The sequence below is a fragment of the Mus pahari genome, chromosome 2 (assembly GCF_900095145.1).
Source record: "Mus pahari chromosome 2, PAHARI_EIJ_v1.1, whole genome shotgun sequence".
Classification (NCBI taxonomy): domain Eukaryota; kingdom Metazoa; phylum Chordata; class Mammalia; order Rodentia; family Muridae; genus Mus; species Mus pahari.
The window spans coordinates 104645415-104667363 of NC_034591.1; the positions used below are offsets into that span (position 1 = coordinate 104645415).

At 42.7% G+C, this 21949-nt stretch overlaps 1 protein-coding gene across 2 annotated transcripts in view; it reads right to left on the minus strand.

Moving 5' to 3' along the window:
- The window catches only part of Aplf (aprataxin and PNKP like factor), a 42458-nt gene that overhangs the window by 4077 nt on the left and 16432 nt on the right, over positions 1 to 21949 (minus strand). For both annotated transcript variants that reach the window (XM_021191235.2, XM_029535704.1), the window contains exons 6-9: positions 20788 to 20972; positions 12862 to 13199; positions 8965 to 9090; positions 3802 to 3848 (exon numbers count right to left, since the gene is read on the minus strand). In XM_021191235.2, the coding sequence (XP_021046894.1) occupies positions 3802 to 3848; positions 8965 to 9090; positions 12862 to 13199; positions 20788 to 20972 (696 nt within the window). The remainder of the gene's footprint in view (positions 1 to 3801; positions 3849 to 8964; positions 9091 to 12861; positions 13200 to 20787; positions 20973 to 21949) is intronic.

The window sequence follows — 21949 nt, forward strand, 5'->3', positions numbered from 1 at the left end:
CTCACTTTGTAGACCAGGCTGGCCTCGAACTCAGAAATCCGCCTGCCTCTGCCTCCCAAGTGCTGGGATTAAAGGCGTGCACCACCACGCCCGGCTGCTTTACAGATTTCTAAATGAAGAAACAACTCTAGAGAGATGACTGCTGAAGTTTAGGCCTTGTCTGTTAACACTGCCCATGGATACTTCATTCCCCACTTTGGAGACAGAGTTTTGCTGAGTAGCCCAGGATGGCCTCAAAATTGTGATTCTTCTGCTTCAGTCTCCAGAGTGCTTAGGCCACAGACCTGGCTAGAGGTGTGTTAACACAGCTCTAAATGTTATTTATCGTGTGTCTCTCTCTCTCTCTCTCTCTCTCTCTCTCTCTCTCTCTCTCTGTGTGTGTGTGTGTGTGTGTGTGTGTACGCGCGCGCAGGAATGCAGGAGGAAAGCTGTTTCCTGGCTGGCTTTCTGGTTTACACACAGCTAGCTTTGTTACACAGCCCAGACCCACATGGCTAGGGATGCTATCGCACACAGTGGGATTGCACACAGTGGGATTGCACACAGTGAGATTGCACACAGTGGGCTAGACCCTGTCACATCAACCAGCAGTCAAGGAAATGACCACAGACATGTCTGCAGGACAGCCTGATTCAGGTAATTTCTCAATTGTGGTTTCTCTTCCCTGCAGACTCTAGTTTGCGTCAAGCTCACAATTAACCTAACCAGGACCGAAGGTTACCTTATCTAATGGAAGTCAATTTAAAAATCAGCTGTAATGCTAAAATGTTCACTTTAAAGCCAAAATAGTCTTCTTCAACACCTCTACCAATTAGTGTAACAAGGCGAGCCGTAAAAATGGCCTGACCGCGTGAGGGCAGCACAGGAGAACTCGCTGTCATTTGTCTTTACAGGCCGGTGGAAAGCACTTACCTGACAGAGTGGTGAAAATGCCTTTCAGAAAGGTAGTAAGCCGCGCATTTGACCCCGCCTCCTACTCATCAGACAGGATGAGAAGTGGCCATGTTGGCCTTCTCTATTCTGCAGAGGAAGCTGTCATGTGAGGATGACAGTTCTAGGGCTGGGGACACAGCTCAGCAGCAGAGCTCTCGCCTAGCAAAAAACCCTGGGTGGTTTCCAGGAGAATCTTCCCAAATAGCTGCTAAACATCCTTCTCAGCAGGTTAATAGCTTAATTCTCCAGCTTTTATTTTCCTTTTTATTTCCCATAAATATTACTTGGTACAATATTTCTAGAGAAGGAAAATTTACTATACAATATACTAATATTTTTAATGTCTAACTTTAAAATAAAAGACTAGCTTGGTGTTTTGTTTTGTTTTGATGTATCAAGCTGGTAGTAGGTTTCCACATTTGGAAAAGTAGCTTGTAAATTTATATTGCATCAGGCTTGATGGCCCGTGTTCCCACTGCATAAGACTCTGACGGCCCGTGCTCCCAGTGCATCAGGTCCTGACAGACTGTGCTCCCACTGCATCAGGTTCCTGATAGACTGTGCTCCCACTGCATCAGGCTCTGACAGCCCATGCTCCCACTGCATCAAGATCCTGACAGCCCATGCTCCCACTGCATCAGGCTCCTGACAGTCTGTACATCTACTGCATCAGGCTCTGACAGCCCATGCTCCCACTGCATCAGGTTTCGACAGCCTGTGCTCCCACAACATCAGGATCCTGGCAGTCTGTGCTCCCACAACATCAGGATCCTGGCAGTCTGTGCTCCCACTGCATCAGGCTGTGTTCCTATGCTCTTTCGGCTCTTCCCATCTAAGCAGCAGCTTGAATCTCAAAAAAGCCTTATTGTTCTTTTTAACTGCTTTCTTTCTAGATCTCTTAGGGTTCAGTTTCTTAGGGGATGGGGGGCATTTCAACATGTGCACCCCACTATCTAAGTTTATGAACATTTAAAGTAATTCTTAGTAATCGCTGAGTTCTTATAACAGCCTCAGCTGCCTACTGGGATGTTACCACACAGGAGGAGGCTTGGAAGAACCACTCCAAAAGTCAGATGTGAGATCAGATGGCTGACGAAGTACATGACAAAACTTTCCTGGCACTTCTTTCTCTTGCATCCCCAATCTGTGTCAAAGCTCCAACAGTCTGACATGTGTGGAAAGCTGGTAAGACCTCATGTCAGCTGACACAGAAGACATGTGGCACAGGGCAGCAGAACAATGCATGAGCTCTGCGACCCTTAGCTGCAACAAGTAGGAAAACTCAGTGTTTTGGGAGGGCTAAATGAGAATTTAAATGTCCAGGGTCTAGTGTGGTTGCTTTAATGATGATGCTACACTACACTGAAGAAATTAATCTACGTACATATGAGATTAGGGACTGGATAATGATGAACTTTAAACATTTGGGAAAAAAATAACTATTAGAATTATGTCTTAGACATCTCTGAATTAGGAAATATGAGACTGTAACACTTAATCTAATATTTACAGTATTCAAACCCGTTTAGAGAAGGCAAAGATGTTCTGATTACATTAGCACATAGCAATTCCCAAGTCCACAGACTTGCTCTCTCCTACAGCTGTCTTCCAGGATATCCACTGGGAACCTGGAGCCAGTTGGCACTCACATTCACACACACACACACACACACACTCTCTCTCTCTCTCTCTCTCTCTCTCTCTCTCTCTCTCTCAAATATGCATACCCACACATTCACATTCATACGTACACACACATGCACTCACACATACTCATACATGCACATTCACACATATTCACATTCACACACTCATACACATACACACATGCACATATAAACTCACACATTCATTCACACATATTCTCTCCTCTCTCTCTCTCTCTCTCTCTCTCTCTCTCTCTCTCTCTCTCTCTCTCTCTTCCCTAGGATAAAGCTTTATTTGTAATTGGATACAGAAACAGATTAATAGCAACAATAAGAAGGTAGAATAAATACAATAACTAGATGAAGCTTATGAATTATTAAGGACTTTTCTATTTGCTATCTTTGAAGACAAATAGTGACTGGTGAAACGTGCTCTAAATGTATATGCTTTTTGTTGATAATAAGAAAGCATGGCTTCATGGTACAAGAGAGATTTTCTTTACATGTTCAGTGTTGAATGCTGTAATTATATTAAAATCTCAAAAATAAAAAAAATTTAAGTTCACTGTTCTAAAATATATTCTTCATTTAGAAAACCGCCTGATGCTTTGTTCTCGGGTCCTTGAAAATAAGAGATGCCAAGCAGACAAAGGAAAAGCACATGCTACCAGGCTATGATTGGGGAAAGCATTTGTTATATAAAGTTTATAATTCCTTCATTCACTTGCAACAGGAAATTGGTGTGTTGCCCAGGCTGCTCTCAGACTTAAGGCAATCTCCCGCCCTAGTCTCCCAAGTGTTAGGATTCCAGGTATGAGCTATCAAAGTCAGCTTCTGAAAGTTCATTGTGTTTTGTTTTGGTTTTTTTTTTTAAGGGGGGGTGGTGAGGGCTAAAGAAATGGCTCAGTGGTTAGGCACACTGACTGCTCTTCCAGAGGTCCTGAGTTCAATTCCCAGCAACCACATGGTGGCTCACAACCATCTGTAATGGGATCTGATGACCTCTTCTGGTGTGTCTGAGAGAGCAACAGTGTACTCACATAAAATAAATAAATACATAAATCTTTTAGAAAAAGAATCAACTAAAAACTCATTAAAAATAATCTAGGAGAAATAATTTAAATCAGCAACAATAACTCGCAAAAGCAACACTATTTGTGAAATACCCGGTTCAATGGGAGAATCACTCAGTGGTTTCTTTTGGGTTGGCTGCAGAGCTTACCTGGAAGTGCACTGTGCCGATATTCCATCCTGTGCTGGGGGTTCTTCCTGAAAAAGAAAAGGAAGCAAAAATAGGCTAGAGTTCTCCAAGGACTGGAGAGAGCTATGACGGTAAGCAGTGTGCTCAGTAAGCTGCAAATAAAGTCAGGCCCAAGAAGCATCCCACGAAAGGATCTGTCCCTCTGTTCCCCACCCCTCCTTCCCTTCTTTCCTTTCTTTCTCTACCACCACCACCACCACCACCATCATCTCTAATGGCTCTTGCTACATATCCCAGGTTTCCCTGGACTCCCAGCCCTCCTGTTCTTTGGCTGCTGGGATTGCAGACATGACTATTCTGCCCCGTAGTATTTGCCTTCTCATTACAGTATTTACTGAGTGTGCATCCCACGCCAGGGTTAGTGCTTTTGAACTCAAGAAATGACAGTATAGGGAGAGGACAAATTAATGAACTGTATTTAAGAGCTTCATAATTATCAGATGATTAAAGCTTCCATTTATAAATTACAGCACCAGTATAAAAGTACCTTTTCTTTTTTTTATCAGCTAAGACCATGTATACTTTGTTAAAATGTTCCATAATAAAATTATATTTCTAAAGAATTATGGTTTTTTTCTTTTCTGTGCCTCTGACACTACTAAGTAAAGCAAATAATCTCTAATTCTGTGGAACCGTCTGGTTTAGAAATAATTGTTTCCTGAGTTTTAGCATGACCTAACCCTTTGTATTTGTTCCAGGAATTTTCTTTATTCCAGGCAATAGGAAGTTATTATAAAAACATAACTTTCAGTAATGAGATTTAGAAAAATACAATGTCGTTGCATGTAAGTTGTAATGACAGACCTATTTTCTTGACAGAATTTAATGCTAATTTTAAGAGTCACAGTAACTGAAATCCCGAAAATCTCTGTAACAATCTCTCTGTGTGCTATCCAGCACATTAAACGGCAACCGCATGTGGACGCTGGAACTGAGAAACCGGAGTTTGAATGTATTTGATTTTGGTTGATTTAGTTAAATTATAGGAAATTTGACTAGCATATTGAACAACACACAGTTTAAAAAAAAAAAAAAAGGCACACGTTAGATCTCCCTGCTCACTCAAGGGCAACTTAAATTTGATTTTAAAAACTCCCACCGTCAAACATCCTCTACAGACTCTCCAGGAAAATAAAGATTCTACGGTGGGAACCTTACTACGGAAGAGGGTAAAGACTAACGCAGGGGCAGGGCGTCCCACAAGCTAAGCTTCAGTCTCCCAGCCTGAGGAAGAGTACCCACAGAGCCCACGTGCCGCTGAAGCTGCAGCTTGGTGGGTAGGAGGCTCTGTCCTCAGCAGGTCCCGAGTCAGTCAGACTGCCTGGGGCAGGCCAGCCCTGTGCCAGGTATCTGGCGCTTTTTCACGGCTTCTCTGTCTTCCTATCTTTTCCTGTGGGTGGGCAGCGGGCAGTTCAGGAGTGCAAGTGTACAGCTAATTAGGTCATAACTCAACAGGTGTGCAGACGAGCGCGTCTGCGCAGGACCGTGTGTGCCGTAATTAACCCGGGTCTGACCTCCTGCTTGAAGGGAAACTCTAAGCTTGAAGAAAAACGAACAGCTGACATGTGCTTCAGGGAGCTGCAAACGGAAAAGCTTCAGCAATGCCTTCCCTGCTGAACACGCTGGTGCAAGTCACAGACTTGTAAACTCAGTCAGTGTGGGCAGGCACAGGGGAAGGAGCCTCGCAGCAGAGCATGTAAACCTGAGACCCAGCTTCACTCTAGGAACCACTGATGGGCACCTGAGGACTTCAGTTAGTTATTATTTTAAAATTTTCAAACCTACAGAAATGAACGAATAGGCACTGACAAATGTTCATCTTCTCCCCTCTCCCCTCCCCTCCCTCCCTCCCTCTCTTTAGAAGCGCTGTGGCTCAAACCCAGGTATGTGAGCATGCCAGACAAGTACCCTAACCACTGAACTACGACTCAGGTGGTAAGTATTATGTTCTACATGGTCTACTTGAAAATTAAAGTGGTCTTTCCCTATGAATATGTTTTTATTCTTCTTTTTTTTTGCATTTTCCCTTTAATAATACGATTATTAAAAAGTTAAACATGATCTTAGTTGTTTATTACTGGCGTGTCCCTCAAAGTCTGGTTTAGAAATTTCAAGTAACTAAAAGCTTTAAAAGCAAGAAAAAGAACTGACCCAAGGGCAGTGTGGTGGTTTGAATGTGCTTGGCCCAACAAGTGGCACTACTTGAAGGTATGGCCTTGTTGGAGGAACTGTGTCACTGTTGAGTGTGGGGTCTGAAAGCTTTGACATCAGAAACAGAGATGCAGAGTTTGGAGTTTGCCCAGCTGATTTTTGGTCTTGTTTGTCACAGTATTTATTCACTATGACATTTTATAATGGTAATGTATATCCTGTGATATTTAAGGTATATGATCTGCTTTTTGATCTTTGACTTTATAGGGAATCGCAGTCAAGTGATTCAGTGAATCTCAGAAAATAGTTTGAACTTTGAGATGGCTATAGACTATGGGGACTTTGGAAGTTGGATTAAATATATTTTGCATTATGCTATGTTTAGGTACAGCCCCCATAGACTTATGTTTGAACAAGCCTATGGGGGCCAGGGAGTGGAATATGCTGGTTTAAATATTCTTGGTCCAGGGAGTACCACTACTTGGAGGTGCGGCCATGTTGGAGTAGGTGTGGCCTTCTTGGAGGAAGTATGTCACTGTGGGTGTAGGTTTTGAGAGCTTCCTCCTAGCTGCCTGAGGATGCCAATCTCGCTCCTTCCTGCTTGCCTTCAGAACAAGATGTAGAACTCTCAGGTCCTTCTCCAAGACCATGTCTGCCTGGATGCTGCCATGTTCCCATCTTGATAATGGACTGAACCTCTGAACCTGTAAGCCAGCCTCAACTAAATGTTGTCCTTTGTAAGAGTTGTCTTGGCCATGGTGTCTGTTCAAAGCAGTAAAATCCTATGACAGGCAGCTAAAGGATGGCAGGCTGAGATGGAGGGGACTAACTTTCAAAGGGAAGATGAAGATGCAGTGTCATGAGACAGGATGCAGTGAACTGCACTGCAGCTCCATGGTCACTCCTGCATCTACTCTCTTCCTTCCACCACCACCCCCCACTCCCCAGAACTCAGAGGGCCTCTCTACTTGATGCCTCTGATGGAAAGGAGCTTCCATTTCCTCCGAGACCTGGTTATCATTACAGGGCTCTCTACAGTCTAAACTCATGCTCCTTCCCTGGTAGCTTGGCCAATGCTGTAGGCCAACACCCAGTGGCTCAGCACTGATTCTTCCATGGATTCCTGGGCACAGGACAGCACGGGAACCCATGACTTCCAAAACTTTCAGTGGCCCACCCACACCCCCCAATCTCTGGGGCATGATCCAGTGCCAGGAAGACAGCTTCCCCAGCACCTGGAGCCCAGCACTTGCATGCTGTGCAGGCTCCGAGACCCATGTCTGCTTAAATGAAATCCACGCAGTATTGAGTCCACTGTGACCCAAAGATAACATCATGCTGACTGAGGAAAAACTAAAGTCAGACACAAGAAAGGCTGTTCACTCCCAACTCTTATTCACTGTGTATGAAATCTTAGAATAATAAGGCAAGAGAAAGAAATAAGAGGCATACAAATGGGGGAGGAAGAAATCAAACTATTCCTCTGTGTAAGTGACATGGTCCTCTCTTTAAATTACCCCTCTGTGTCAGTGATGTGGTCCTCTTTTTAAATTACCTCTCTGTGTCAGTGATGCGGTCCTCTCTTTTAGAGACCCTACAACTCCACCAGGAGACTTACAATGGAAAGCTTCAGCAAAGCAGCAGGCCATAAAATCAACATCAAAATAGCAGCTTTTCTACACACCAAAAATGAACTCACAAAACATGAAGTTGGGGAAATAACCCCACCCACAGGAGCTTTGAAAAGTGCCTAATATCACCAATATGGAAGAGGCTCTGGTTTCAATTTCCATTTTTACAGCTTTTTCAGTGAATTTCTTAAGTTTTTGAGACTAGAAAAAGCTGACAGGATTAAGTAAAAAAGACAAACATACAAATTAAGAGATTCAAAATTTGTTTTCTAGTAACAAAAACAACAGAATAAAATCAGTAAGGATGTGGAAAATCTGAAAAACTCTCTTTTGTTTTTTGTTTTTGGTTTTGTTTTTTTTTTGTTTTTTTTTTTTTTTTTTTTTTTTTTTTTTTTTTTTTTTTTTTTTTTTTTTTTTTTTTTTTTTTTTTTTTTTTTTTTTGAGACAGGGTTTCTCTGTGCAGCCCTGGCTGTGCTGGAACTCACTCTGCAGACCAGGCTGGCCTCGAGCTCAGAAGTGCTGGCCTCTGCCTCCCAAGTGCTGGGATTAAAGGCGTGCACCACCACTGCCCATCGAAAAACACCATTATACACAATCAAACCACCAGAGAAACCAGCTTGGAGCGTTTGCAGACTCCATGCTTAAGTGCCCCTGCTCTGCTCAGTAAAAACAGGCTATTTGCATCAAATGATGGCCAGCAGATTCAGTCTGTAATCTGTACTCAAGATTACCTAAAAAACAAAATCGCTGTCTGCATTAGAGTTCCTTAGGTTTGGGATTACCTTATTTTGTACTTCGGTTAAGTTCAAGTTCATTCACCTAATAAACAAGGTTTCAAAATACCAAGAATCCTTTCTGTCAATGTAACCATGCTTGCTGCCTGGGTGGGGAGACATCCTGGTAAAAAAAGACTGTGGTGTGGAGAGGTCTACTCAGCCTGAGGAGGAGGTGACAGCCTGAGGAGGAGGTGGCCGTGCTCCTGAGTTCTTCAGCTGTGCCTGAGTTCTGGGTGTTGGCAAGAGGAGAGGATTAGTAGAAGTTGAGGAGGCAGAAACAGAGATTAAATCCCCAATAGGCTTACATCACACCCCAGAGTCTTCATAGAGCATCTATGATGATGTCTTATAAGTTAACCTGATTGCATTTTAGACAGAAAGACAGAAAACCTTCAGTTACCTATAAGATTAATAACAATTTAGGGTTACATGAGAGAAACTCTGTGTTCTACATAAACTTAATGAAAACTATGCTGCAGGCTCGAGATGGGGTCTCCAGTTGGGTCGTCTGAGCTGGCTAAGAAGCGTTTGGGGAGAAGGGCAGCCAGATGGTGCAGCTTCCTTACCTGTAACAAGACGCCCCATAGGGACACTCGGGCCTGTCACCAGTCACACCTTCATCTGTGCCGTGTACCTCTCCATACCCACTCTCGCCAGGGTGGCTGAAGTGTTGAAAGTGGAGGGGGTTCTTCCTGTGAGGACGGTAAACTTACTGTCAGAGGAGAAACAACGGGAAGCTATGGGCTTGTAATGGCTGTAGAGTGAAGCCAACCAGTATCTGGTTATTCCAGAAAGAAACCAAAAGCCCATGTTGATGACACAAACACAGGTGACATCCCCATGCCATGTTGTCCACCAACTTGACATCTGGTTGTTGGAAAATGGTCCAGGAATGCAGTCGTGTGAAGAGAATTCTAGATGCTTGCGAGAACAAACACTCCAAGGAAACACAGTCTTGTAGTTTCAGTTTATTCAAAACACAGAACTGATTTGAAGGTGCTTCTGTGCTCCGCCTGGGTGCAGCAGATAAGAATGAGCTTCCTTCCAATCACTCATTATTGCTTGCGGCTGCCAGTCAATGAAATGTTTAGAATATCCTTTCTACCCCTCTATGGAAAACACGTTTTCTCCATGTGCAGCCAGTTCTTGTAATTGTGTTCAGACTGAACTCTCGAGAACTTAACTCCCATGACCTTTCTTAACCCCACAGTATACATTGTCTGGGGTTCTGAATAAAGTTGCCTACTGTATGAGACTTTGGTCCATTTCATTATGGGCATCATTTTCCCAGGTGCCTTCCCCTCTCGAGCAGGGACAATGAGTCAGCACAGGACACTCAGTGTCACATGATCAGTGACATGTATAAAAGGTCGATTGTAAGCATTATATTGTTCATGTAGGAATACAAGCATAAGCATCTATAGCCTTTAAAGATTGTGCAAAAATGAGAAATAAGAAAAGTACACTTATTTATTTAACAGTGAAAATGTCTTTTCACATATTATAAATAACATCTTAATGTCTTTTAAAAGTCTTCTTTGCATTTATTTATTTATCTATATGGGGGAGGGGGTGTTCACTCTTTCCCTGAACTACGTGTATTTTAGGGACCCAACCCAGGTCATAAGGCTTGGTGGCAAGTGCCTTAACCCACTGTCTTGGTTTGCTTTCTATTGCTGTGACAAGACATCATGACCAAACATTAACCTGAGGATAAATGGGTTTACATCCACTTACAACCTAAGAAGGTCACACTTCATCCTGGAAGGAATCAGGGCAGAAATGTTGCTTATGGCTTACTCAGCCTTCAAGGCTTGCTCAGCCTGCTTTTTTATATAACTCAAGATCACCTGCCCAGGGCTGACACTGCCCACAAGGTGCTGAGCCACCACACATCAATCAATCAAGAAAATGTCCCACAGTCTCACCCACAGCCCAACTTCATGGAAGCATTATTTCTCAATTGAGGCTCCCTCCTCTCAAATGAGTCTAGCTTGTGTCCAGTTGACAAAAATCATGATGATGATGATGACAACAAAAAGAAGAATTATCTAGCATAGCCATTGAGTCATCCTACTGGCCCTTATATATTCTTTAGTGCCAATATAAAATTCATGAAGATGTAATGCATGCTTAAGAAAAAGCAGTTGGCTTTTCCTCCTCGTTTCTGCATTTGATCACTAACAATAATGTTCTGTGGTCTCTAGGGAACTCTACTGCATACTTACGAGAATCACATTGTAAATATCATAACATTTGCAGAGAAGTGGAGGGAACTGCAAACCATCGTGTTATGTGGAATGAGTTAGACAGAGATAGACAAATACTACACTTTTTCTCAGATATAGAACCTGTACTGGGGCAGAGGAAGGGAGGATGGGAGTTACTGGCCATTAGACTACAAAGAGGCTGAAGAAGGAGGCAGATCTTCAGGGAGACGTGAAAGAGTGAGGGTGAGGTAAGAGCCGTGGGATGGGAGCAGGAAGGGGTTATTTGAGAAGGGATGGAACCAGCAAATTAGGGAAAGGGTAAGAGTTGCACAGAGAACTGGGCATAGTGGTGCATGCCTTTAAGCCCAGGACTCGGAGTCAGAGGCAGGAGGATTTCTGTGAGTTCGAGGCCAGCCTGGCCTACACAGCACATTCCAGGACAGCCAGACCTATACCATATATAGGAAGACCTTGTCTCAGAAAACAAAAAGGAGCACAGAGGACACCAGAGGGGATAAATTATAATAAATTGCAATAAATTATAATAAAAATATGCAAATAACATAATAAAACACATCTGTATTTTAATTTTTAAAAATTAAAACACAAAACAAAGAGGAATGTAAATTTAGAAAATATAGAGACTTGGGACACTATTCATTTGATAGAAGGGAGAGTTTAAGTAATAACACGGAGGCTAAAGAACAGGTAGATTTTGGTAATGATTTTATAGATATGTATGTGTGTGGGTATGTGGGTATATCTCAAATTCAAAATGCTATTCTCCCCCCTTGTTTATAAATATAAACATTTCAATGAAAGTTACTTCTCTTTGTTACAATTACAATCCTTTTGATTTAAACAAGTTTCAGGCATTCTTTATTTCAAAACTATGAGGAGTTAGTTACTGCCTAAAGCTAAGAGTGATTAAAACTAACATCATTATAAAATATAAGTAAATAAATTTTTATTTGAAAAAAACATTTACCCCTTTTAACAAAAGGAAATGACAGGGTTGCATCCTGCTATTCATTGACTTTGTGTCCCCTCAAGCCCCCTGTGTTGGAAGCTAATCTCCAATGTACCTAGGAGAGAGATAATTAAGGATCAGTGAGGTCACAATGCTGAGGCCCCAACACAGTGCCCCACAGCTTCCTAGGTGAGGATGAGACCCCAGAGGACGCCCTGTCGAGAAAAGACACTGAGGAAGCAGCTACCCTCAACGTTGGCAAGAAGGGAAGCCAGGCTTGCGAGGTCTGGAACCCAGCACTTCTAATGTCCAGAACTAGAGAAGGCCAATCTCTAAGTGAGGCACACCAGTCTATGGTGTTCCCTTACGGCCACTTTAGCCAACTAACACAAACGCAAGACAGGACTTTTCAAAATCCAAAGTAAGAGATGGTTTATAATCTGCTGTAAATTTTTACATTATATGCTAGGCACAAGGACATTCCACAAACAATGTTATGTATAAATCTAAAACTCAAAATAGTTGAAAGTGAAAAAATGCAGCTACTCTTATGCTAAAATGACAATGTGTTTTAAAGAGGGGGATAAAAAAGAGAAATGAACAGAATCTATGGTGAACAGATGCTGCGCACACGTGTACAGCACTGTAAACACACATGCACAGCTCTGTTCACACACATGCACAGCGCTGAGAGCACACTGCACAACACACAGCAGCAGGTGCACAGTAGACACAGCTTGGCAGCCAAGATGGCAAACAACGGAAATAGACCAACTAGCACATGCTACCATAAACCTTATAGACTATGCTGCACTCTCAAACTAAGATTATGATTTGAATGCATGAAATGTCATAGCATATCATAAATCATATCAATGAATATCATAAAAATCTCATTTTCCTAATTTTCAAAGTAGAAAAATTTCTATCTTATAGACAATTGTGAAGAAAATAATTAAATACAATACAATGCCTAAACACAATCTAAAATCACCTTAGTAGACGAGTACGATAATTATTCCCAAAAGCATCTCTTTAAAATTAAGATACTAAGTAAGCAGGTATTTAAGTCTGGATTCCCCAGTATTTGGACCCTTGCATTAGTCAGCATGTCTACACATAAAACATTTAAGTCCCCATTGCATCCTAAAAGCTTCTGGCAGGACTTAGCAGAATGCACAAAGCACTGACCGTAAGGCAATGGTTCATTAGACTTTTAATACACACAGGGTGGAAAGGTATAGAGGCAATGGGCTGAGGTGCCGCCTGCAGGTCCTCCTTACCTGTAGCAGGTGGCCCCATACATGCAGGCCGGCCTCCGGACCTTGCTTTCTTCTGAACAGCCCAGCACTGAGTCAGCTGTGTGTGTGTGCGAAGCATCAGGACTGGAGGGAGCAGAGCTGGACTCAGGATTGCATCCTTGAGATTTCTCACGAGGTGACTTGCTGTGGACACTTGCACCACTCTCGCCCTCTTCATCTGTGGTTGGTTTGGTGGCAGCTTTATGTTTAGAGACCTCACCAGGTTCCTCTATTAAAATCCCGTCCTTCCATTTATTTGTCTTCACAATATCCACATCTGGGTCGTTTACTATGATTGAAGATGACGATTCTGGAATATTCTGTAAAAGAAATACAGAAGGGCATCATTAAAAAAGGCAAATGTCAGGCAGTGGTGGCACACATCTTTAGTCCCAGCAGTCTCTGAGTTCAAGGTCAGTGTGCCCTAACAGAGAGGGTTCCAGGGCACCCAAGGTTACACAGAGAAACCCTGCCCCAAAACACTAAAATTTTTTTAAAAAAAGAAATACATAAAGTTTAAGAGAACAAAAATACAAGTTTCATGATACAAAAAAAAAAGCTTAAAACTTTTAAGCTTATTTTAACGTTACTAATTCTACCATTTTCTGCTTTCAGTTTAGAAACATTTTAACATTTTGTAGCTCTTACAATATCAATTTACAGCTATAGCGAACCTTTACAACTATGTCAGATATTTAGTAAAAAACAGGCAGAAAACAGACAAAGGAAGCTTGAGAAGATGCTGTATTTCTTTTTGCTGCTGTTTTGGCTTTGTTTCTTTCTTATTTTCTGAGACAGGGTCTTACTGTGTAGCCCTGGCTATCCTGAAACTCACTATGTAGACCAGGCTGGCCTGGACCTCACAGACACGCACCTGCCTCTGCCTCTCAAGTGCTAGGATTAAAGGTGTGCGCCACCATCACCCACTATGGGAAGATATTCTAGTTCACTGTCACAGACTCTCACTCGAGAAGCTCTTACATGGTATTGTCCTTCTAATCTCTTGAAAGCGACCTTGATATTCTTCACAGGGCAGAATGGCAAAACTGGCTGTGTCTACAGAAGAATCAGTGTGAGGGAATGAACACAATCACCAGCTGCAGAAAGCAAGCGACTTCCTCTGACACGATCTGATAAAAGTGTCAGGTTAGCCAGTTAAGCAGAGAGCCGCCGACCACCATCTTGTTAAATGGATAAACTATACAACTACTTTGTAATAGTGATCCTTAGGCCTACAGGTTACTGCTCTTCTCATCAAACGGGCTTCTCTTCTAACTAACTACAGCCGGGCAGAGGGTGAAGAATAAGTGACTGACATCTCACCCTCTGGTGAGACATCTACAATCCAATCCCTACGCCCAAGGCAGAAGAGAGGGTCAGAAGACTGTGAGGGCAGAGAGGACTTCTGTGAAACAGGCTCTTCTGGACACGGCAGGAACACACATTCATGACCTCTCACGTCATGGCTATCTGCACAAGACTGACCGCATCAGCATCCCTGCATGGGTGGACACCATCCAGTTTATAAGGCCCTAGCCCTAGTTGAGGCCCTACCCAGGACGGAGATGGCTTACTGAGGGAATTGCTTTTCTTTAGGGATGAGCCTCCTGGTAGGTTGCCCACATCTGAGTGGTTAGCACTTTGCCCATGTGCATATAGACAACACTAACTGGATTCACTAGGTTATATTATAATAAATAATAACAGAAGGGAAGAGAAGGAGAAGAACATGAATTTGAGAGGGAGTACAAGGTATCCTGGAGGAGTTGGAAGGGAGAGTAATTATGATCAGTATTACACTCACACAAATTCTCAAAAATTAAAAATATTGACAAAAGCCGGGAGTGGTGGCGCATGTCTTTAATCCCAGCACTTGGGAGGCAGAGGCAGGCGAATTTCTGAGTTCGAGGCCAGCCTGGTCTACAGAGTGAGTTCCAGGACAGCCAGGACTATACAGAGAAACCCTGTCTCCGAAAAAACCAAAAAAAAAAAAAATTGACAAAAAAGGTACTCTGAACCAAGAAGATATTCTAATCACCACTTTTTAATTTGTTGTTTAATTTGTTCTGCCCACCCGAATAATGAGTAAGCCTCGTCTTAAAAAATGATCACGTTAAGTACCCCACTTTCTGTGGAGTAGAAACGTTGCTCATTAAACACAAGTCTCCTTGTGAACCTTGTCAAAGATGTGTGGACCACATACCAAACACATGAATGTTCACCTCCGTTTCTAAGTAAAGGTTTGGGGCTATTGACTGCCATCTGGCAAGAGCTGATTCTAGTACTAATAGATTGCTAACATTTCAAATTTCTTAACATATTAGTCACATGATTTCTTTTGAACTAATTATTTAAATGTTTCAATATTTTTAAAATAAAGTGTAACTTCAAAATCCTACTCATACTGGCTAACCACACTCTCGATGGAGTGTGGGTCTTACCATGGCTCTGCACTGCAGCAGATCATCTATTGAAAACAGTCGGTTGACTACTTCTTGTAACTCACTCTTGGACAGTGGCATCTTTATGCTGCATCCCTCTATACCATAAACTATTTCCAAGTTTCCCCAGAGCACCCCAATGCCCACCTGCTTGACAGTTGTCCCCCACTGCCTTCATTCCTGTTCAGCAATGAGCAAGTCAGTAAGTCTGGTAGCTGAGCTAATAGCCCAGAACTTGTTAGGTTATTGTTCCTGTGGCATTTTTAGATTCGGCAAGTCATTCTCCATCCTTAGAAAGGAAGGAAGTGATTCTCAGAAGCACTGTGCTCCCCTGTGCCTTAGAGAACCCAGTTTCTCGGGAATCTTTGTACTGGCTTGGAGGTGAACAACTCTCATGCCCATGGGAAAGGGGTGATTCTCCAAACACTGGATACTGTGGTTCCAGCAGAAATTGGGGGTGGGGAGAAACAATCCCATTTAACATCTTATACAATTTATTTCAGAACAAAGAAACACATTGGAAAATGAAAAAATAAATTCGAATACATCCTTTCTATAAAATATTGTGGAGATGTTGAACTAATGGTGGCATGACAGGCTTACTTTTAAAAGGCGGCTCTATTTTATTGATGTGTCTGTAGGGGTTGCAGAGAGCCTTTTGGGGTGCCACTTGGCAGGAGTCTGACACTGGCCAAGGACAACGAAATGGGCTTCAGGCAGGAATCTGACATTGGCCATGACAAGGAAGTAAGCTCAAGTAGGAGCATGGCAAAGAAGTAAGTTCAGGCAGGGACCTGACATAGGCCAAGGACAAGGCAGTAAGAATCTGGTTTTAGGATAGAACAAAGAAGTAGGCTCAGCTATCTTGATCATCCTTAGAAACAGCTACCACTGGAGTGGTCATGGGGCTTTGTGGTTATTGTCCTGCTTGTTCCTTGACCATTGTCTTTCTAGTTCCTTATTGTACTGCTCGCCCTTAATACTTGCATGTAATTAAAATGGTATAAAAAGCAGATTGGGAAAATTAAATTTGCCTTCAGTCTCAGAATTGACTGGGGTCATGCTACAATGTTGTCTAACTGTCCTTTTCTTTTTAATCCTCACTCCAGCGCTGGAGAACCCTTTGGCTGGCGCTGGAGAACCCGATGACTGACTGAGCAGGCTTGGTCAGAAGTGCATGCATGCCCACGTATGCACATGCAGAGACCAGAGCAAGACCTCTGACATCTTTCCCTCTTACTCTTCACACCACTAGCTCAAAATAGGATATCCCTGGATCCAAAATCTGCCCTTTTGGCTAAGTTGCTGGCCAGAGAACTTTCAGGGTCAGCCCATCCCTTCCCTCCAATGTTGGGGTGACAGGTAAGCAAAGCTGTGGGTGCTGGAGATTTGAACTTGGGTTCTTGTGCTTTCAGAGTAAGGGTTCTTACCCATGGAGGCATCTTTCTATGCCCTCTAAAGCCTGTTTTTTACTAGAGAACAATATTCTGTGCTGGTGTCTAGTGTTTTAGGTCACCTCTCACACCACCACATCCCATCAAATATCTTGCAGCAGATAATGACTATTACAGAGATCCACCATCAGAATGCAGACAACAAGTGACAGTGGGTTACCCAGACCCGACTCCTACACCTAAGGCTCAGGGAAGTCATGGAAGATGGAGCAGAAAGACTTTAAGAGGCAGAGAAAACCATAATACCCACCACAAGACAATGTCTACTAGACATGACAGGAAAACTACCCACCAAACCTCAACAATACGGTTGCCTAAATGAGACCATTTAATATGCCAATGTGGATAAAAAAAAAATTAACAAGACCCACTCCTATGACGAGCGACAGGCAACAACCGCTGCTGAGAGGAAGGGTCAGTTTTCTCCAGGGTTGAGTGTTCCGACAGGTCATCCAGTCCCAAGGGGGAAGGCTTAAACACACGTACATATAAGTACCCCTAAATGTAGGTTGTGAGTATGCATGTGCTTTTAACAATAATTAAAGAGGAAGAGGTCATAAACTTAAATGGAAGTGGGGAAAGGGAGTAGAAATTATGTAAATATAGTATTCAAGCATGAAACTCTCAAAAAAAATTTTTTAAAAAAATCTCATAGCCAAGTGCAGTCACACATACCCGTCATCAAAGTACTTGGGAGGTTGTGGCAGAAGGATCAACGCACGAGCCAAGTTGAGTTCTAGAGAAAGGCCATGTTGAAAATAAATGCAGCATCTTTATATGTGCATGTGTTTGCCTGTATAAATCCAGGTGAGGAATTTGTACTACTACAAAAGTCAGTACAACAATGGGACTGAAGGATGAGTCAAATGGAAGTTTTCATCTTTAATAAATATGCTTATGGATAATCTATTTGCAATAATATATGCAACTATATGACTAAATTAAATAAGATATTCAATAAGCCTGTATTACTCTGCTATTTAGAAGTGAGAATCAGAGAATGAAATGTATGACTTCATAGTCCAACTCTCTGTAGTTCCAAGGAACATACAAAAGAATCTGTGTCGTTAGAGGAACACACAAAAGATCTGTGTCATTAGAAAGTAACCTTTAGTTCCTCACAAGGAACATGCACAACATGCTCACTTTCTTAGAGAGAAAGAAACATAAAAACCACAGATGCCAATACTATAAATTAGGGGATTTCAAATAATAGAGACAGCTTGGCATGGTGATGTACACCTTTAATCCAGCACTTGAGAGGCAGAGGCAGGCAGATCTCTGTGAGTTTAGGCCATCCTGGTCTACAAAATGAGTCCCAGGGAAGCCTGGATTATGTAGAGACCTAAGATACCACCACCCCCAACAAAAAAAAAAAATCAAATAAGAGACACAAAAGTTGGAAATCATAATGTTCTTTATGGAACTCCATGCAATATTAATATATAGCATCCTTGGCATTCAAGAATTTAACATTCTTGGCTTCAATTATTCATAAATGATCCCAAAATCCATTACACACAGTAATTTTTAAGTTTGCTGATACATAAATTTGATCTGAGCCAATTCCAAAGCTCCTGGGCTTGAGGAAGACACTGACCTGGTGGGTAAGGGGACAGGAAAAATTTAAGGTGCACCTACAGCAAGCAGGAAAATGAGAGCATCAGATCTACTAACATCCACCACCGCTCCTTACTTACAATTTGATGGACAGGTTAAAGGCTGGCATCATGGTAACAGTAGAAAGATCACCTTTGAAGTAAAGGTGTATGTCTGAGACTTCAGAGATCATGAGGCTAGTGGTCCTTTGAGGAAGACCAAAATACATTCTTAAGACCATTAAAATAGTTTATTAGCGTGTCTAGGAAGCACTTTCCTGCCCCTCACCCATCTGATTTCCATATATTGCAAGGGGTGGGATAAAGACCTTCCCTCTGACATAGTTCAGCAAGGTGATTTGTTGTTTCCAAGCTGCTCTTGGCAGGAATCACCATGCTGATACGTTGCCCTAAAAGTCCTGTATCCATTAACATTCCCAGGAGAGAAGTAGAAAATTCCATTTCATACACAAGCCTCAGACTGGTGGTTCAAACACTAGCTAAGTATTTCTTCCTGGGAAGTCTCTCCCTGAAACTGAAAAGGTCACAACTGAAATCCTGCCTCTGATTCTCTACCATAACGTCTCTAACATGGTACCTCCGATCCCTGCTGGACACCCAGAGCCTGCCTCCCCTCCTCCTTCCCCTAGCCCCGGTGTTCAGACTCAGGCACGGGAGCTTTGTTTCTCAGACACTCTTCCAGTCAGATGCCTCCCTGTCCCCAAGTAGTTCAAAGTCTGCGTTTCTTCATCATGTCACCATGACCACCAGTTCCCTTCCCCGTCTCAGGCCTCTTTTCTACTGAGCAGGAAGAAGTAAACCCCTTAAAGACAGAGCAGTCAGCCAAGTGGAGCCCTCAGGCCCCTCCTGCGTCTGCTATACTCCCCTGACGTCATCAAGGTCTCACAAACACTTTAAACAACTCAGATCTGCTTGCTTCTTTTAAAGTCTTCCTTACAATTACCAAACTTAGTCATGATAAATCATATTAAAACATGTATTCTCTTTGAAACTAAGTAATTTCTTATAAAATAGGCAAAATGAATTGATAAGCTTTAGCTCACTGTTCAAATAGAGTATATGAAGGCTAGACGCTTAAATAAGACAAGTTCTATTTTATTAAGATTTAAAGGCACATATAGATAAGCCAGACTTCATCTTGTTTTATTACACTTGGCCCCATCAGTAAGCGAAGACCTTGAGTCTTAGAGACTGGGTGCACTTCTCTGGCTGGGAGAGGTGCTAAGGAGTCTGCTCTCTCCCTAGGAGAGGATGTGAACATGAAGGCAGTACTGAGACTGACCTCAGGAACAGCTGCTGACATTTCAATGGCCCAGTGGATCCTGTTCAAGGTAGGACCAGCCTGGCTTCCTGAGACTGAGAGACCCACAGAGCTCAGCCTACAAGTCCATGTAAAGAGTCACCTAAGATACCACTCTGGAAAGAAGAAAAATGTACAGACTTCCTGTCCTGGGGCTACCTCTAAATGAAGCTAAATGCATCACTTTGTCCAAGCCCTGTGCAAGCTCAGGCTACTGAGAAGCCAGCACAGATTGGAGATGCTGGGCACGAACTCTCAGCAGTGAGGAGCTCTTGCACTGGTGACTGGGAGTGAGGACGGCTCTCCAATGATATGACCCCTGTAAACCAAGTGCATATCAATAAAGACCTCACTCCTAACTCTGTGTGCTGCACTCAATGGATGTGATGGGTCAGAGGAGAAGAAAACTCAGGTAGGTGGCTATGGATACAAGGATGGGGAGGGTGGGTATGGGAGATGAGGGGGTAATAATATGAAATTCCCAAAGAATAAATAAAATTATTGTTGTTTTTAAAGTCTGGCTTATGTTAATAAAACATGCTATAGCTTCCAAGTTAAAAAAATAACAAAAACATCATGTAATAAACAGGCCTTATTTCTTTTTAATATCCAGTATGGAGGAATGCCAACTCAGCCATATCATTCTAGAGGATTGTACTGAAAGAGGGATGACAGGCCTACAATACCCGTAAAGCCACAGCAAAATAGAGTGATCCCACGCTCTGTGAAGATCCAGTCCACCATCCATCTCCTCGCCACACTGACCCACAGTGCTTCTGTGAAGTCCACAGAGGACACAACTGGGCCTTCAGAGGCCAAATTAAAACCAGTGCTAAGAGGTCTCCACCTTTCTCTAGTGTGAAATATTTTCTACAAAGCAAATTATCCCTCTATATTAAAATTATATTTCAATAAAGCAAAAAATTTTGAGCTTGTTTTTAATCTACATGAATACAAAATAAAAGACAGCGTAGGTTTTTTTATAAATCCAGCACATGATTCATGCCTATCACTTGATCTTCTCCAACAGGCTGAAAGGAACAGTCATTCCTGTCTCAAATACCAGGCAAAGAAAACAACACAGTTTTAATCACCTCAGAAGAAACGCCCGCTCCTCCTTGGTCGGCCTTTCTGCATTTCTTCCCAGGGTCTTGTTCCGCTGACACACTTTTTGAATTTCCTGATGGACTAAGCCGCTTTTTCCCATGCTTTTTCCCATTTCCTGGGGTTCTATCTTCACAGGTTTCTGCTTTTCCACTCCTCTGGATGACATCCTTATCTAACGTATACACAAACACACATATACAAAGAACAAGAAGAAAATTACTTCCTGTATCTTCAAAGGCCAATACTCCGCAAAGCTCCAAAGGATCAAATAGCAAGTGGCTCACAGGCTGAGGGACGGCTCAGTGGGTAAGATAATTTGTTGAGCAAGCTTAAGAATCTGAGTTTGGATACCCAACACCAAAGTGAGAAAAGAAAGAAAATCGGGGAGGACGTTGTGGGCCTGCGACCCCAGCACTGTGTGGGAGGAAAGACAAAGACAGAAAGATCCCGTGGGATTGATGCAGTCGGTGAAGCCAAACCCCAGCAAGCTCCAGATTCAGTGAGAGATCCTATCTTAAAGGACTATGCCTGAGTGACAGAGATGGACACCTGCAAGACAAAATCACATCTACAGAAATGTCCGCTGGGAAACACTCATATATCCCAAACAGCATTCCGCAGCACGGTGGCTGAGAACGCCAGCCCCAGAGTGCACCAGGCTGAGGAGCACAGGGCCCACTGAGAACGCCAGCCCCAGTGTGCACCAGGCTGAGGAGCTCACTGTTTCACTACAACTCTCAGAAAGTCTTGTATGTCTGCAAAAAGTCATGTCTTGTATGACTCTGTAAGAACTCAGAGTCACCAGAAGTAAATGAGATACGATGTGACCTAATAGAGGGCCTGACACATTAGTTATGATTTTTTAAATTGTAGCATTAATTTTCTCTAAGAGAAAAGCTTTCAGAGTAAGCCAATGAATTTTATATCCTGAATGCCCACCATTGAGTTAGGTATCCAGCTTAAGTTATTTCGAATATAGGTTAGAAATTCCAAAACCTCGGAGAGAGAATGCCCTTTATACTTTGTAAATTAGAAAGTCCCAGTAACGCCGGGCAGTGGTGGCACACACCTTTAATCCCAGCACTTGGGAGGCAGAGGCAGGCGGATTTCTGAGTTCGAGGCCAGCCTGGTCTACAAAGTGAGTTCCAG